A 14,637-nucleotide genomic window follows, 5' to 3' on the forward strand; every position below is an offset into this window, starting at 1 on the left:
CAAATCTCCATCTCAATCTTAATTATGGTGAGAGCTATTAAATACAGTAGTTCTGTAAGCAGGACAGGTTGCCCATTCTATGTGAGCTCTTCCATCCATTCAAGGGGATGCAAAACACATTTGGAGTATTTCAGTTGTCAAATTTAAAAATAACCTGGAACATTGAGAAAGTTATGAGGGACATATTTTGCAATTGTTAAACATAGTTTCTTAGTGGCAACAACTGTTGTTTTCTCTGGTACATTATGTGGAAAAACATAAGAATACAAAAAATAAACTGCAACTAAGAAAGAATCAATTGCAGTATCACTTTACATGGAATGTTTTAAACAACCATTTTCATGTTGTGAATCTTCTCCATAATCAATCAACAAAAAGTGCTCTACTGAATTAGGGCACAACAGCCAGTTTTTCTGTCTGCTTTCTCAGAAATAATAATAATCTTGCATCGGATATGCCACCTTATTACATCAAAATGCTTCTCAGAGTTTTGCTGTAAAGTTTAATGGCTGCGTAACTGTCGGTGAACCCAGGAGCAAATTTAAGTACAGCAATATCCACAAACATGCAGGAGGTGAATGACCAATTTAATTTGATAATTGTTGGCCTGGGTAATGGGAGAATCTCCCTCCTTTTTGCGTTTGCATCATGGTTCCTTAATATCTACCCAACCAGGCAGACAGGACCTTAGTTTAACGTTTCATCCAAAGGACAGTGCTTCTGCAAATGCAACATTCCTCTAACACTGCACTGCAACCTTGACTCAGGACTTGAACCCACAATTTTCTGACTCAGAAGCAAGAGTGCTACCAATTGAGTCAGCTTGACATTACTGAGCTAGGCTGACACAAATGGCACATTCCACTGCTGGAAAGTGCTCCACCGTATAATTTAGAATAGCAAAGTCACCAAATGAGGTCAAGTGAACTCCATTGACAGCTGAGGTTTGTTTTCAAACTCGTGCCCTTTTGGAATTTGAGTTCATAGCTTTAATGCTCTCTGACTGCCTTCAATAATGTGCTTACTGCTCAGGTTGAAGAAACAAAGATCATTGTTTGGTGAGTTTATAATTCAAGGCTTAAACTTCCTGTGTAGATGATTGGAAAATGAGTATTAAAGTAGTGACCGGAGGCTAGGAAAACTGAAATGTATTTTCACGGACTGTCACACAATGCCACTAACACGCTTCTGTGAGTAGATTGTATATCTATTAGCTTACTCTCAGAATGGCATATGATATGGGTGGGCCTAAAGAATTGGAGGAGGTTATGGGTTCAAGGATTATTACTGTAAAATAGAAGTGTGTGCATAGACAGGAGAGGTAGAAATAGCTCTTCTGATGATTCAGATGGAACTTAGCAATGCAGACCAAAATGGTCTCGTATTTGATCCCCTGAATGTGTTGAGTGAGCTCATGTCAGCCAGGGCAGTGATATGGTGCAACATTTAGCTGTAGTACCTCTGAACCAGAGAGAGAGAAAAGGAAAAGCGTTCAGGTGCCTTTATCTTGAATTGGGGTGACCAATCTTGTGGCAAGAATTCATGTCTGATATCACAAGAGAGGTGCTATTCACATTGCAGATTCCCTCAGCATTAACTCAACTGTTGTTCTGAGTTGTGGATGTGCAATAAATGCACAGCTGTTGTGTGTATCAGAATGTCCTGAGGGATTGCATTAAAAACCAGGAAGTGAAGCCTTTTAATAGACTAATAAATTCTGCTCTGGATTCCCATCCACAGAAAATCTAGTTGGAAATAAATTGTATTAACAGATTGCAAACCCATTTTAGCATTCAGAGCTGTGTTTGTACATTTTCACAAAGAGACCTGGTAGGTGACAAGAAACTATACTTATCAAGCTTTATTCTGATATATCTATTTGATACATGTCATTCTGAAATAAGAACACAGCTCCCCACATGTTTAAAAGGGTTTACAATCTGCCAGTTTACAATCTGCCTAACTACAATTTAACCATTTCTATATTGTTGCCAACTTCTGAGTGTTGCTGTTATGAATGAGACTTAATAAGGGTGGATTCAGTTTATATTCTATTTCAACACTACAAGTTGCAGTCTACGTTCGCTAAAGAAATCACTCAATAAATTGGATTGAAGATTGATTTTTTTTAAAAAATGAGGATGGATTATTGTGTCAGTTTTGGTGCGGTTATTCAGGCAAAGGCTGAGAGAGAAAAGCAATTAAAAAACCATTCAGAACAAAATAAAATATGGAACCAAAGGTCATGTTACTGAACCCACTTCATTCATAAACCACACACCATCTGCCCTATTGCAAGCTCTGTTCCAGTTGTATAAGAAATATTCTGTATAAATGATTCACCTCAAAAGATAATAAAGTGAATGCCTGAATATTCATTTATCCCCGCATTTCCATTGTTCAATAATGACCCATAGATGAGCATGCTACCAACCAAGTGTGCTACTAGTAAAATAGGCCAACGGGTTTTCTTCATCTTAAATTTTCTTGTGAGCATGTTTTTTTTAAGATCACGAGTGTATTCCTTTTCAAATCACTTTATTCTCTCACACCTCTCCGACCTGCTTACCCCCCACTTCCCACCCTCTGCTTCCGCTCGGCTGGCTCTGGCCTCCAAATTGTCCCTTGTGCCATCGGTGACTGTGCCTTCAGCCACTCTGCCCTGAAACTCTGGAACTCTCCTTCAATCCCTCCGCCTTGCCCCCTCCCTTCCAACCTTCAAATCCCACCTAAAGACTTTCCTTTTTTGATTATGCTTATGGTCACCTCCCTACTCCCTCTCCCCTTGGCTCTTTGTCAGTCTCCACCACTGTGAAGTGCTCAGAGATGCTGCCCCACATTGAAGGGCGCTATATAAATGCATGTTGTTGTTGTTGTTGTTGTATTGCACGTAACCACCATAACAAAACCTTGCACAACCAATGCTTACAATAATCCCTGATCTTGATACAGTGCCTTATCACATTGTTGAAACATTTCAAAGGAATAGGGCAATGATTGTATTTCTAGGCAAATGTGGGTGCCAATCTTTACACAGCAATGTCCTAGGGCACTGGGAGAACCTTTCTTCTCTTCTTGAAGAGTGTCATGGGATCTTCAACATTGACCTGAGCAGACAGATGCGACCTTGGTTTAATTAAACTGGTCACATCTGGCAATGCAGTGCTACCACAGCAAAGGATTGGAGTATCAGTCTAGACTGTATGACCTCAAAGTCCTGATGTGGGGCATGACCCACAACCTTCTGACTCAAGAGGTGAAAGTGCTACCAACTGAGCCGGGTTGACATCTAACCAAGCCCCTAAACTCACCCCTTCTCCATCTGTATTCAAACTCTGCCTTAAAACCTACTTCTTCAACTATCCCTATGGTCAGCTCCCTCCCTCAGTGCCTGGACCCACCATTGCAAAAATGCTTTGACACACCATCCTATGCACTTAAATAAACACAGGTCATCGTCGACACAAGACGGGAACAATGTGCGAGCAATCGGTGGGAACAAAGCCTGCAGAATGCACGCAGTCGCGCCACTTTGCAGTAAAGTCCCGCGATGTGCTTCGAGACGTCGCGATAAGTTGCCGTATTCAAACGCAGGGATTATTATGATGATGATCATCATCATTATTAACAATCGCAAAGCATTTAACAGACAGACGCTGGAGAGGGGTGAGTGCGTAATAATAATAATAATCCTTGCATTTGATATAGCGCTTTTCACGTCGGGAGGACGTCCCAAAGCGCTTCACAGAACACACTGCAAAGTGAATTGACTGTAATATTTTGCGGGCGAACGCGGCAGCCAATTGGCGCACAGCAGCGTCCCGCCGACGGTCGCGGATCGAAAATGACCAATTTTTAGTATCGCGTTTGGTTTCGGAGGGATTACTTTTAGAGGCAGAAAAGAGCGACAAAAAAAAAAAATTGGGGGGGGGAAACAGGATTTAGATCAGAACCAGCCGGAGAGGAGAGGGAGCCACGCTCCCAGCACTGCCTGGGCTCTGTGACCTCCTGGCACTGCAGCTCACTGTGCAGTCACTGTGCAGTCAGACACTCACTCACACAGTCAGTCACTCAGTCAGTCAGATGGGGCCGCACATGCGCAGAAGAGGCAGCAGGCACGGCCGGAAGGGGAGGGGCGATGTCGTCATGGGCGGGGCGGGGCGGCGCACGCGCACTGTCATTGTTGTGGTGGGGGGGGGAGGAGGAGGAGGTCTCGGGTTTGTTTATGGATCCGTTTCACCCGCGAGAGAGGCGGTGACTCGTTGTTTTCAGTCCTTTAGCTTTGCGGAGGAGGGGGAAGGCCTCGGGGGCTCCGGACTCCGGGCTCAGGCTGAGGCGGCAATGGATGACAGTAAGGTGAGTGGGAGAGGGAGAGCCTGAGGCCTGACTGCTCCCCTGACAGCTGGGGCTTCACTCCCCTGTAACACCCCCTCCCCACCAGTGCTCAGCTCCTACACACACACACCCCCACACCCCCCCACCAGTGCTCAGCTCCTACACACACACCCCCCTCCCCCACACCTCCCCCACACCCCCCCCACCAGTGCTCAGCTCCTACACACACACCCCCCCCTCCCCCACACACCCCCACCAGTGCTCAGCTCCTACACACACACCCACCCTCCCCCACACCCCCCCCCACCAGTGCTCAGCTCCTACACACACACACCCTCCCCCACACCCCCCCCCACCAGTGCTCAGCTCCTACACACACACCCACCCTCCCCCACACCCCCCCCCACCAGTGCTCAGCTCCTACACACACACACACCCTCCCCCACACCCCCCCCCACCAGTGCTCAGCTCCTACACACACACACACCCTCCCCCACACCCCCCCACCAGTGCTCAGCTCCTACACACACACCCACCCTCCCCCACACCCCCCCCCCCACCAGTGCTCAGCTCCTACACACACACCCACCCTCCCCCACACCCCCCCCCACCAGTGCTCAGCTCCTACACACACACCCACCCTCCCCCACACCCCCCCCCCACCAGTGCTCAGCTCCTACACACACACCCCCCCCTCCCCCACACCCCCCCACCAGTGCTCAGCTCCTACACACACACCCACCCTCCCCCACACCCCCCCACCAGTGCTCAGCTCCTACACACACACCCACCCCCCCCCCCCACCAGTGCTCAGCTCCTCCACACACACACACCCTCCCCCACACCCCCCCCCCCCAACCAGTGCTCAGCTCCTACACACACACACCCTCCCCCACACCTCCCCCACACCCCCCCCCACCACTGCTCAGCTCCTACACACACACACACCCTCCCCCACACCCCCCACCAGTGCTCAGCTCCTACACACACACACCCTCTCCCCCACACCCCCCCACCAGTGCTCAGCTCCTACACACACACACACACCCCTCCCCCACACCCCCCCCACCAGTGCTCAGCTCCTGCAAACAAACACTCCCCCCCCCCCCCCCCCGCTCGCTCGCTCTGACTGAGCAGGTTTGTGGGCTGGGGTAAACCCAGGTCGATACTTTAGAGTGCTTCATAATAATAATAGTAATAATTCTTGCATTTGATGTAGAGCCTAATCACGTCTCAAAGCGCTTCACAGGATACACTTGTAAAGTGGTTATTGACTGTGTATTTTGTGGGTGAAGAGCGGTCGCCTGTTTGTGCACAGCAACGCCCCACAAACAGCCGTGGAGTGAGCGACCAAATTTTTTTTCATTTTGGCTATTGCTGGCCAGGACGCCAGGATAAACTTCTTTCTCTTTTCAAATAGTGCCAAGGAATCTTTAACGTCCACCCGAACAGGTAGATGGGGACTCAGTTTAACCCTCGTCTGAAGGACAGCATCTCCGCCAATGCAACCCCCACCCCCGCCACTCAGCACTGCATTGGTGTGTCACCATAAGCTTCGACGTCCCAACATGGGGCTTGAACCCACAACCTTCTGACTCAGAAGCGAGAGTGATTGAGCCAACCAGTAGAACACGAGGGCATAGATTTAGAGTTAGAAAAAGGATAATTTTGGGACAGATACCGGGATATTTTTCTTTACCAGAGGATAATTAAGGTTGCCGAGAAAGGTGGTTGAGGCCAGGGCACTCTAAAAAGCTGCTGGTGCAGTGATGGATGGCGTTGTAGGGAGGAGGGAACGGTAGGGGGTTGTTCTGCAGGGATGAGATTGGATGGGCATTGCAGGGAAATCAGCCCGAAGGCCCAATGATCTGCATCTTCACTGAGGTGCCGTGGCCAACAATTTCTTCCCCCCACCCAACCCTCCCATGTATGATGAAATTGTTTATTCACTTTATGGCTGAAGATTATTATTATTAACTCTGCTGACATACCTCTGCTTTTTATGATCTGTGGCCAAGAAGAAATTGGTCATTCACTTCATGGCTGCTTGAACTGAGAATTATCAATAATGATAATATAACCCCACTGAGATGCTGGATATACGGTACTGGGAGTGCATTGCATTGTTTGATATATTCCCGTTTGGACGTTCTGTGGTTCTCCATTTCTTCCCCCCCCACCCACGCCTCCCACAAGATTTACAATGGAATTTTGTTTGATGTAACTTTTATTTCACTGAAACAGCGAAAAAATTAGTATTTCACATTGCTCACAATCTCAAAATTGTATAATAGTCCACATTTTTTGTTTTAAATATCTGTTCTTCTTTAGGTGGTGGGAGGGAAAGTGAAAAAACCTGGAAAAAGAGGGCGTAAACCTGCCAAAATTGATTTAAAAGCAAAACTTGAGCGAAGTCGACAGAGTGCAAGAGAATGCAGAGCAAGAAAGAAGTTGCGATATCAGTACCTGGAAGAGCTTGTATCCAGTAGAGAGAGAGCAATTTGTGCACTGAGAGAAGAGCTGGAAATGGTATGTAAAAGTGTTGATTAGAATTTCTGCAGTTTGGCAATACAAAAAATGAAGGAATCCAGATTTGCATTTTATATACATTTTGTATTTTATATTATCTGCAACTTTAGAAGGGTAAAATGCTTCAAAGGTTGCTTGCTCTTTTGGTTAACCACTTTAACTAAATATGTTAGAATATGAGAGATGGCATCTGCTTTATTTGATAGTACAAACAATGGTGCACAGCAATGGACCAGGGCAAGATACCATCAGAAATAAAGGCACTTCTAACCGGTGATGAACAAAACAAGGCCCAGCAAACTACAAACAAGCCAGGAAAAATAGTGAAAACTGAAGCAAGCAACAACCTGGTACTTAACTATTTATTGTGTTAATCAAATTGATTTATTTAATTTTCCTTTGAGAAATTGTCTGGTCTTTTATTGCTTCTTTCCTTTTCTATAATATTCTGAGTCTTTGACGAGTGATGGAGCCTGTAGTTATATTCAATCTCCATCACTGGTAATTATTTTCAGTTCAGCAGCTGCACGTATTCTTCAGCTGAGACACTGAACTGAGGACACCTTGTGGGGTCTGGTACATGTTGTACATAGCACAGGTTGCCTGATTTGCAGTATAGAAGTGTCTATGAAAGCAGTTCAAATCTGTGGAGATTTTTTCGCATAACCTCTCTTCTAAACACCCCTTCCCTCCAACCCCTTACCCACCCAGTAAATGGTAAAATTACTCAGTTTATTGTCTAGATCTTTCAATTTAGATGTGGAATCAAACCTCATGAAAAGAAACTTCATCTTTGTTTTTTAAGAAAAGGGAGCTAGATCTTCGTAACGCTTCATGCCAACCAGAAGTTTCAAGAAGCCAGAGAGATGGAGGAAAGCTTCTAGATCTAGGGAAGGACAGTGTATTTAAATAATGTAGATGATCTGCTGCTAGATTAGCAGCAATAGGAACAGCCACATTGCAGCCTGCCTTGGCATTCTGATATTGCTCTACACTAGCCAGGTAGGTGATGTTTCCTAGCCTCAAGGATACTGTTTATAGAAGGATGAAAAGCCTTACTGGATCCCATTTTCTCAATTCGGATTTGGTTGTTTGCCAATATTAAAAAGTAAGAGATTCCAGAGAGGAATGTCCACCTTATTTTTACATCAATAATTTAAATGCAGTGAAATCTTTTGCCAAGTGCCTTACACGGCATTTGCTACGAGATTTCATGGATTCCAACACCTCACTATAACGGTTCTGGGTAGGATGTCTTGAAACATCTGCAGAATTTTGGATCTAAGGTTAATAAAATAATCTGTGTTTTTCCAAATATCATTCAGAGTTTGAGAATATGAATGTTCTGGAGCATAGATTAGCCTGGGTGTTATCATCCTAACCAGAGTTTCCTACCGGAATAAGTAAGGCAAATGTTGAAAAAAAATCAGTGTTTAAGCTGTTCACCTCTATATCACAGCAGTGCTTGGTTCAGTACAGTCAAATGATTCTGCTTCTGCATTGAATTATTGTGATATTCAATAAACAACATAAATGGAATTCACATGCCTACACCTGGAAAATCTTAGCCTGTTTAAATTGAATTGTATTCTTTGGGTAATCCTACTTGTCAGACAGTTTATGATCATTTGTGGTGGTGGCTGGGTTCAGCAGTACATTACCAAAACATTAACACTAGCATGTGAACTAGTAGAAATCCATTTTTGATATCTATTTCCCCTCTTGTTCATGTGCCAATATCACTGCCGAAATTCGAGCTTCAGTGTTTTCCCAGGGCTCATTTTTTTAAACTAATACTGATTTATTGTTGAGACAGAGAAGAGCAATACCTGTATTCTTCTGGCAGTGCTTGATACTGCCAGTGGATGTCAAAAAAGGAAAATCGTCACACTGCGTAACCCCGTTTCACCAGTCCTCCCAGGCTCCACTGGCTCTCTATCACAGAATGGATTGACTTCAAGATCATTATACTCATCTACAAATCCCCTCATGCCCTTGCACCTTTCTACTTCTCTGATCTGCTTACTGTCCACTCCCATCACCCACTGTCTCCGCTTGACTGGCTCCAGTCTCCTGCTTTTCCCTCATCCCCTCTGATCCACCATTGGCAGCCGTGCTTTCAGCCACTTCAGTCACCTTCTCCCTCCCCACGGTTCAGCATAAGGATCGGACACTGTTAAGCTCTCAGAGACACAACCCTGCCTGAAAGGTGCTATAAAGTCAAGTTATCGTTGTTTATTTCAAGGGCTTCGAGATGCCCTCCTGATGTGAAAGGCAGTAAACTGTATTAAAAATTGTGCTGTATTCAATGGATCTAAATTTTTGTTCTTATTCCAGGAAAAAAAAACTAATCCCCAGTAACTGACATATTGCAGAAGAAGATTGAGGCAATACATATGCATTGTCCTTGGTGATGTACATTTTATGTAATATTCAAGAATGACCAGTGAAAGAAGATGAAGCTACTATCAAAAATAGTCTGTATATTCACCTCTTTGGTGGCAAAATAACAATACACAATAGTAACTGCTTTGTATTTTATGATTTCAATCTATATAGTCATCTGACTACTCTGTATATCTGTAAATTGAAAAACTGAATAGCCTCTGCCTAGGCACTTTATTTACATTTGTCTTTACATTTTTAAATTTTTGTGTTTAAATTAAAAATAGTGTGGTAAACCTCAGTGGCCTGAATGCATTTGTAAAACGAAGGAATGTATTATATCGGGAGAGGTCCAACTGGGAGCGCAGGGAGATGATTTCATCCAGCCTGCAAACCACAACACAGTTGCACTGCAAAATCCATACACCGTGCATTCGTACAGGCAGCCCACTCATTCACTCCCTTCCCACACACCTGCCTGTTTTGTGTGTTAAAATGGCCAATGTCCAGGCCATTAGGTTGCCATCCTTATCACTTTCTGCTTTACTGTAATGTTGGTGATGATGACCTGATGACCTGGAAGTTGCCCATTTTTTTTCGCGTGGAAACTGCCCAGTGAGTCGGCCAGCGACGCACACACGCAGTCAAACCTGCTTTCATTCATTGCTATGAGATTTCATGGATTCCAACACCTCACTATAATAATAATAATAATCTTTGCATTTGATATAGCGCTTTTCACGTCGGGAGGACGTCCCAAATCGCTTCACAGAACACACTGTAAAGTGAATTGACTATATTTGTGGGCGAACGCGGCAGCCAATTGCGCACAGCAATGTCCCACAAACAGTCGTAGATTAAAAATGACCAATTTATTATTGTTTTTTGTTTTGGAGGGATTATTATTAGGCTTGTGGAGTAAGGAAACTTGCCCAAGGTTTCGCCCTGCCTGGAATTGAACTCAGGTCTCTCGCTTGCAAAGTGAGTGCTCTAACCACTGAGCTGCAGGACTCAATGGTTCTGCAGTTCCCATTAGATTGGGTGGTCTAACAATAATGATAAACATAAAGGAGTACAATTTCTGTCCTAAGTAAGGGATGGGGGGGTGGGGATGGGTGGCAGTGGGTTGTATTCAGGTCCTATCTGTATTCAGGTGGACATTACAAGACTATACAAAAAGAGTTTCACCCGTTATCCTGGTCAACAATGCCCCAAATAAAATTGGTTATTAACTCCATGGATATTTATAGGACATTGTGTACAAATAAGTTACTATAATCTTTGCATATAAAAATGCAAAATCAGCCGGAGTTCCCACACCTAAAGGTATCCAGCAAATCCTTTAGCAGGTGGATGTTGGATGAGGACAGGATCAGATTCAGCTGCAATGCCCCACTTTTGGATACTCTGCCAAAATTCATTAGCAATGAATGATTGCAAATTGGGCAAAGATTCAGAGGTTTCCCAGCACCCATGCAGTCCTATGAGTAGAAAGGCATAGCCATATTTATAACCCAGGTGAATAGGAGAAAATCATTGTGGGATAATTCCCTTCAAATTATATTTTTTGCGTTTTAGCAGTTTAGTGTCATCACATTAATATGGCTATTCAGATAATTGGATAGTTTTGGAACTGCAATACAGTATTGAAGTGTTTATATTTCAACAATACCTGAGCTGAAATCACACAGAACGAGTTTCTCACAGAGAGAGTGAGAGAGAGAGGTTAGACTACTCAAATCTGCCAGAAATCTTAAGAGTTAAAGAAGCATTAGAAATGATTGTGCAATTGGTCATTAAAGGCAACAAAATTCAGGTTAGACTGATCAGCAAAGTGGTTTTACTCTCAATTAAAAATAACGACTCGTACAGAATGTGATGTCATTTTCCTATGACTAGTACATTACCATGACAGCGTGCATTCATCCTTACCCCAATTTACATGGAACCCAAGGGTTCTTAGGAACATGAACACAAAACTGACACTTCCTTGCAAACATTAACTGCTTCAAGTAGCAGTGGTAGAAGCACTACAGCAGTCCCAAGCAGTCCAGTAAAACACAAAATCAACTTGTTTCATTCCACACACATACTGCATTGCCTATGCAGCTGAATTAATGCTCTGATATTATCTATCAGTTCTTTAGATTTTTTAAGTTAGCATTACAACAGTGACTCAACATTTACATTAAAATGTGCAATCAAATTAGATACACAGTTTGGATAACATTAAAACGACACAAGGATTTAAGAATTATACTTAAGTCCTCTCAAAAAAGGGCAAGATGTGGGGAAAACATCTCCCTGTTAATTAATAAATAAAATATATGATTGTATATTATATAAACTGATTCTAATATTCTTGGTGATATTGCAATCTGTAAAGCACTGGTTACACAAATGTATTAGGAGGGTTTGAGTTTATAGGCCAGGCAAGCTTTTTCTCCCTAGCTTCTCTGTCGAACGTTTCATAAATGGTGTCTTTGGTGATGGATTTCGCAGGCGCAGGGATTTCTGCAATTCCAACATAGTTCTTTTTGGCCACCCTGGAACTGGTAGTTATGGTGTACGCATTGCTTCGGTAACATTTCATTGAGGACATGCAGAACGTTTCCTTCATACCACGCCTGAAGTTTGCATTGAAGATGGAATAAAGACTGGGCTTGGAGGCCGAGGAGCTGAAAGACACCAAGGTGACAGATAGAAAGACAGCAGAACACCGCTCGTAATCACTCTCATTGGGCTGCCAGATCTGAACCACGTAGAAAGGAAACCAAGACAACAAAAACATGCAGTTTAACATCAAGAACATCTTTATCGTTTTGACCTTGGTTCTGGGCACGATATTCATTGTCCTCCTCACTGTCCTGCCGTCCGTGCCGATCCTCCATATGTATTTGATGACTTTCTGGTAAAACAATATGATGAGGACAGAAGGGACCAGGAACCCCACTAAAAGATGTGCCGTGCCATAGGCAACGCCGCTCCAGGACTGGGGCAGGAATAAATTACAGGTGCCCTTTTGGGTGCCATAGAAAAACAAAGTGGGAGACAGAAACGCGGCGTCAAAAATCCAAGAGGCGACAATCATCTTCTTGGCTTTCTCTCTGGAGACTTTGAAACTCAAGGGGTACACAATAGTGTAGAATCGGTCCACACAGATGGAGAGAAGGACATAGATCTGGACTCCCGGGGTTAGATATTGAAAGTACCTAACAAGTTTACACATGACGTTCCCCAACAGCCATTTCCCTGAGGTGAAGTGCAGGAGCACAAACGGGGTGCTGGTCACACTGATGAGCAGATCTGCACAAGCCATGGACACTACAAAGTAATTGGTGGTTGACTGAGTCCTGCGGCTCCGGTGGATCACTAAACAAACCAATGAGTTCCCAAACAGAGAAACGAGCCAGAGCATGCTAAACACAAAGCTGACAGCCACAAGTTCCCCTGGAGTGAGTTGGTAGTGCACCGTGCTGTTTATGTCTACCCTGTAGTGCCCATTGACCTCCAGTTCTCCTCTGCTGCCTACAGATGGTGAGCTCAGAGTTTCGCTGGACTTGTTTGTAGCTGGAGCCATCGTTGGGTTCACAATGGATGGGGCCAAGTTAGGAATTCCTTGGGCGAACACCATAGTTGGATGGTCTTTCAAACAGCTCCTGGGGACAGAGCAAGAAAGCGTAAAAATTGTGCTTGTTAAAGAAATTCCAGAAGGTGACTTTCTCCTCGTTGCAGAAAATTAACGCATACGTTAACGAGAACATGAGAAAAAAAAGTGGAGATTTAGGAATGGAATATTTGTGAGTTTAAAACAGAAGTTTCCAATTTCCTCCCAGTCATACAAAGGATCAAATAAATGGTTAGTGGTGACATTATTCAAAACAGCAGTCAGATGACTTAATTCATGTAAAAGCCCATTAAAGCCAGAGAATATTCACCTCTTCAGATATTTAACAAACATGGAGACATTTAATCATTGCCCAAGAAGGCGTCAAGCTGTGTTCCCGGTTTAAAATCGAATTTGTTTGTCCTTTCTCCACACAAATACATCTGCCATAAGTTACAGCTTTCACAAAGAAAAATGATTGGAATGTTAACGTTTAAATTTCTCCCACCACCATCATTATTATACAATAAAAAACCTATCAGAACGACTATCACTGTTAGAGCAGGAGAATGAGTTAATTGCTGATCTGATGATTGATGAGCCCAATGCCAGAAACAATTTGGACACAAACATAACCAGTGAGACTATACCTTGTTCTGGTTGCTACTCTTGGCACTCTCGACTGCTTGATCTCCTTGTCTGACTTGCTTGTGATGGCTTATCCCTCAACCCCCTCCCAAAAAATAAGATTACTGGTATACTGTCATGTAGTTAAGATGTTTGGCTTAACCTGCCCAAGCAAACTGGATTGAATATTGAACTGCAATGTACCTGTAATTGTCCCAAATGGCAAAGCTCCTAAAACATGTGTGCTGGAGTTGTGGAATTTGTATAAATTAGGTTGCCTCAATTAAAAATTGTGCATCGTCTTTTGGTATGCATTGCATTATTTACAAAAATAGTGCAATATCGCTACCCGCCATGTGTAGCGTGGATACAGAAAACAGTGCAACACGTCTCCCTCCATAGTAGATTTCCACTTGTGTAGGGTCTAGAATAGAAATCCATTGAGCTGTCAGATGGCTATCCTTTCACATTCATTCTCCCAATTGAAATAGACTGTCTTTATGAATCATATCGCTATCACATTTAATTGTTTTAAAACATTTATTGCATGAAGTGTCTGCAAATCAGAATGTATGATGATACATTTAGGTAAATTTACTGTCTCTATTTGTGAAATATGTCAGACCTTAGTTGCAAGTAGGATTTTTAATATGCAGATGCGTTCCAGATTGTTACTGCCATCAGTCAATTTGTATTTGAAATGCGTTACATTATTGCAAAGGACATATCATCCTATTGCACCCGAAACAGATTACAGGCTGTGAATGGGCGAAACACAAATTGAATATTGTTCCGATTGAAATAAAGTTTCTTGCAGCAATCAATTTCCCAGACAAAATTGGTCATGGCTGTTTGCATGATATGGTTGTGCCCAAATCATTGTGCTCCAAATTCATCGACAGATAGTCACTAACACCTCCCTGTTACAAAAAAAATGTGAAAGGCTTTTGGATAAAACGCTATTTCATAAACAAGAATTGTCATCAACACAGTGAAGAGCTCTGAAGCAATGTGATCGCATTTGGACCGCAAACCGAGTAGCTCTGTAGAGCTGATTTAGATGTCCTGTCGTATTATTACCATCACTGCCTTAGACATTTTACGGATGTAAGGATTGTACACACTGCAGCCTATGCAATAATATGAAACGTTCG

The 14,637-nt window shown here is 43.4% G+C and overlaps 2 protein-coding genes across 4 annotated transcripts in view; one reads left to right on the plus strand and one right to left on the minus strand.

Moving 5' to 3' along the window:
- The first annotated feature begins 4,160 nt into the window (after positions 1-4,160).
- On the plus strand, positions 4,161-9,542 carry crebl2 (cAMP responsive element binding protein-like 2). Of its 2 annotated transcripts, none has more exons than XM_042334753.1 (4): positions 4,161-4,356; positions 6,667-6,864; positions 7,071-7,214; positions 7,670-7,867. In XM_042334753.1, exons 1-4 carry the CDS (start codon positions 4,342-4,344, stop codon positions 7,775-7,777), a joined length of 465 nt encoding a protein of 154 aa, XP_042190687.1. In that variant the 5' UTR covers positions 4,161-4,341; the 3' UTR covers positions 7,778-7,867.
- A 1,527-nt stretch (positions 9,543-11,069) lies between these two features.
- gpr19 (G protein-coupled receptor 19) overlaps positions 11,070-14,637 on the minus strand; it is a 5,662-nt gene continuing 2,094 nt past the window's right edge. Inside the window, exon 2 of one of the 2 annotated variants that reach the window (XM_007894551.2) lies at positions 11,070-12,908. In XM_007894551.2, coding sequence (XP_007892742.1) covers positions 11,642-12,883 — 1,242 coding nt within the window. In that variant the 5' untranslated portion in view covers positions 12,884-12,908 and the 3' untranslated portion in view covers positions 11,070-11,641. The remainder of the gene's footprint in view (positions 12,909-14,637) is intronic. The other variant, XM_007894552.2, reaches the window with a different exon arrangement.

The sequence above is a fragment of the Callorhinchus milii genome, unplaced genomic scaffold (genome assembly GCF_018977255.1).
Source record: "Callorhinchus milii isolate IMCB2004 unplaced genomic scaffold, IMCB_Cmil_1.0 Scaffold5, whole genome shotgun sequence".
NCBI lineage: Eukaryota > Metazoa > Chordata > Chondrichthyes > Chimaeriformes > Callorhinchidae > Callorhinchus > Callorhinchus milii.

Bases quoted from the DNA above. Each gene is read 5' to 3' on its own strand.
- crebl2 (XM_042334753.1), top strand. The intron at 6,865-7,070 runs GTATGTAAAAGT...TTTATTTGATAG, and splicing joins TGAGAGAAGAGCTGGAAATG to TACAAACAATGGTGCACAGC. The intron at 7,215-7,669 runs GTACTTAACTAT...TTGTTTTTTAAG, and splicing joins CTGAAGCAAGCAACAACCTG to AAAAGGGAGCTAGATCTTCG.